This window comes from Coptis chinensis, chromosome 8 (genome assembly GCF_015680905.1).
Source record: "Coptis chinensis isolate HL-2020 chromosome 8, ASM1568090v1, whole genome shotgun sequence".
NCBI lineage: Eukaryota > Viridiplantae > Streptophyta > Magnoliopsida > Ranunculales > Ranunculaceae > Coptis > Coptis chinensis.
In genome coordinates, this window is record NC_141463.1 from 8,029,838 (window position 1) to 8,032,128 (window position 2,291).

Sequence of the window (2,291 nt, forward strand, 5' to 3'; positions counted from 1 at the left end):
AGTAACTTGAGCGCGACCCGCGCCCCGTGTTTCTCAAGTCACCGACTGTTTTGTTTCTATTTGTTGTAACCTCTATATAAACCAAATTGTAATCTCTTAGAATTCAATCAAGTAAATATACACTGAATTGAATTGAATCCTCTGGTTCTACATAATAAGGATTCTATGAATACATAAAATCTCCTATTATTATAGGAATGATTATAGGAGATCTACATATATAGGAAAAAATTATGATACACATGCTAAGATCACAATATACTTGCTAATTATACTCCATACCCTGTTACTCCAACAATCTACACTTTGTATCTAGCTCCTCCTTCATGCCACTCGTCCTCAGCAAACCCCGCCACAATGCCGTATCAACAAACATCTCCTACTCTTAAATGTGTTCATAGTTCATACACTTTATACAAAATAGGACATGACCTACAAATCGAAAGATTACTAATTTTGTGTTACAGGATCCAGTCTGGCAACAGAGAGGAGAACAACAGTTTTCTAACCTCATCCCAATCTTAAAACATCACCATTTAAGCTGCCTGCATACATCTGACCTCATTTCAAGATCCATTAAAATGTTAACAACCACAATAAGAGCAACTTGAAAAGAGTTGATCACATCACTACCTTAAGATCTTCAATCATAAAAGGGGAGGGAGTGTCAGGTGTGGGGGCAGGTCTTCTTCTTTTTCTACCAAAATCATCAAGGAAATAGTATGGGGGCATTTGCATTGATTTTTTTACTAATTCCGATTGGTTATGAAGGTTTTAAACTTGCTTTGTGAGTTTGTGGTGCATAGCTTCTAGATGGATCTGACTGTATGCAGGCCTAGGCTCACCCCAAGTGCCTCGCTTCCTAAAGTAGCCTATTCCCTAGGCTCACCTCGAGATTGGTCTATTTTGATGTAATAGAGAAGTACCAGAATGGGGGTTAGGGTATAACGTAAAGAAGGCCCACGCCTGGACAGAGCAGATGCGAGTGTAAAAAAGTGACTACTCTACGTCTTTACTAAGAAGTAACAATGACTACGACCACTTCGTCACCATGGAACAACCTCAGATTAATACTTTTGAGACACAAATAACACAATCACGTATAGTAGAGAAAAGATAGTACGTTAGCACATATTGTAACTATCATTACAATTACTACTACATGGACACAAATTATTTATTAATCTTTACAATCACAGCGTTTATTGATCAACCATTAGTCCATAACCATCAAGTGCAATCAATTATGCCTTGAGAAGGTATGCATCCAACTTCTTAGTAACTTTAGCCAACAAGTCTAGAAACAGATTTGGGTGCGGAACATCTTCATTTGCTTTTTCAAATTCCAAAGACCATTTCACAAAGCTCCTTTCACCATTCCCAGTAACATGAATTCTCAATGCGAAACTTTTGAACGAGTTCAACATTGGGTCTCCTTCCATGACTTCAAAAGTTATTGATCCATTTTTGTCGTCCACGGCGACAATCTTCTCTTTTGTCACGGAATTGCTATTGCTCCCTACGGACCAAGAAAGGGAGAAATAAAAGTGTAAGAGTTCATGGGTGTTATTCCAACTATTATGTGGAGTGAAGAACACATGTGTCATAGACATGGCAAAAATTCGAGAATCAGTATAGATTCTAGACTCTAATCCAATTTTAATTTCAAATGCACTTTTGTCTATCAATTTGGAAACATCATAGGAAGCAGAGGAATAATCTTACCACAGACATATTTCCAGAGAATAACAGAGCCTACACTTTTACCATCTCCTTCTTCTTTTCTTTTTTTTTAAATTGTTAGGGATTAGGCAGATCCCAACCTGTATTGTTAAAATTCTCTCAAATTCTTGTCATTTTCGAGAACTCTCCTCTAGTACTGAATTCTTGTTGGATACACTTTAGAAAGTTCAACTTAAATTTGCATAGAACTTATCAGCTGAATTTAGCAGTTTGAACATCAAGTTTCTGAATTTGAGCCAAGAATTTCAATGTCCTACTCTGATCACAATAACTGGAGAGTGGAGGTTATATAAGGATGTGTAGGGGGTCGTCACAAATTATTGAGAAACAAATTGGACAACGTCGCATATTTGAGTGCAATTTGAAGAAGTTGCTTGCAGATTCCATTCCCACTAAGTTTTTTAGAGAAGGTAAAGAAAGTTATATTACTAATTAAGATTTAGTTTTTTTGGATTAAAACTTTATTTACCTTCTCTAAAGTTGTCTATAAAGATTCCTACACATGCCCCAGTGAAGATTGATGAAATCTTCAAGTGCTTCTCTTTCAT

The 2,291-nt window shown here is 36.6% G+C and overlaps 1 protein-coding gene across 1 annotated transcript; it reads right to left on the bottom strand.

The window, feature by feature from the left end:
• Positions 1-1,244: 1,244 nt before the first annotated feature.
• Positions 1,245-2,291, bottom strand: LOC147479683 (MLP-like protein 31). Its single transcript, XM_086578476.1, has 2 exons — positions 2,213-2,291; positions 1,245-1,519 (listed from the first exon to the last, which is right to left on the bottom strand). Exons 1-2 carry the CDS (start codon positions 2,289-2,291, stop codon positions 1,245-1,247), a joined length of 354 nt encoding a protein of 117 aa, XP_086434602.1.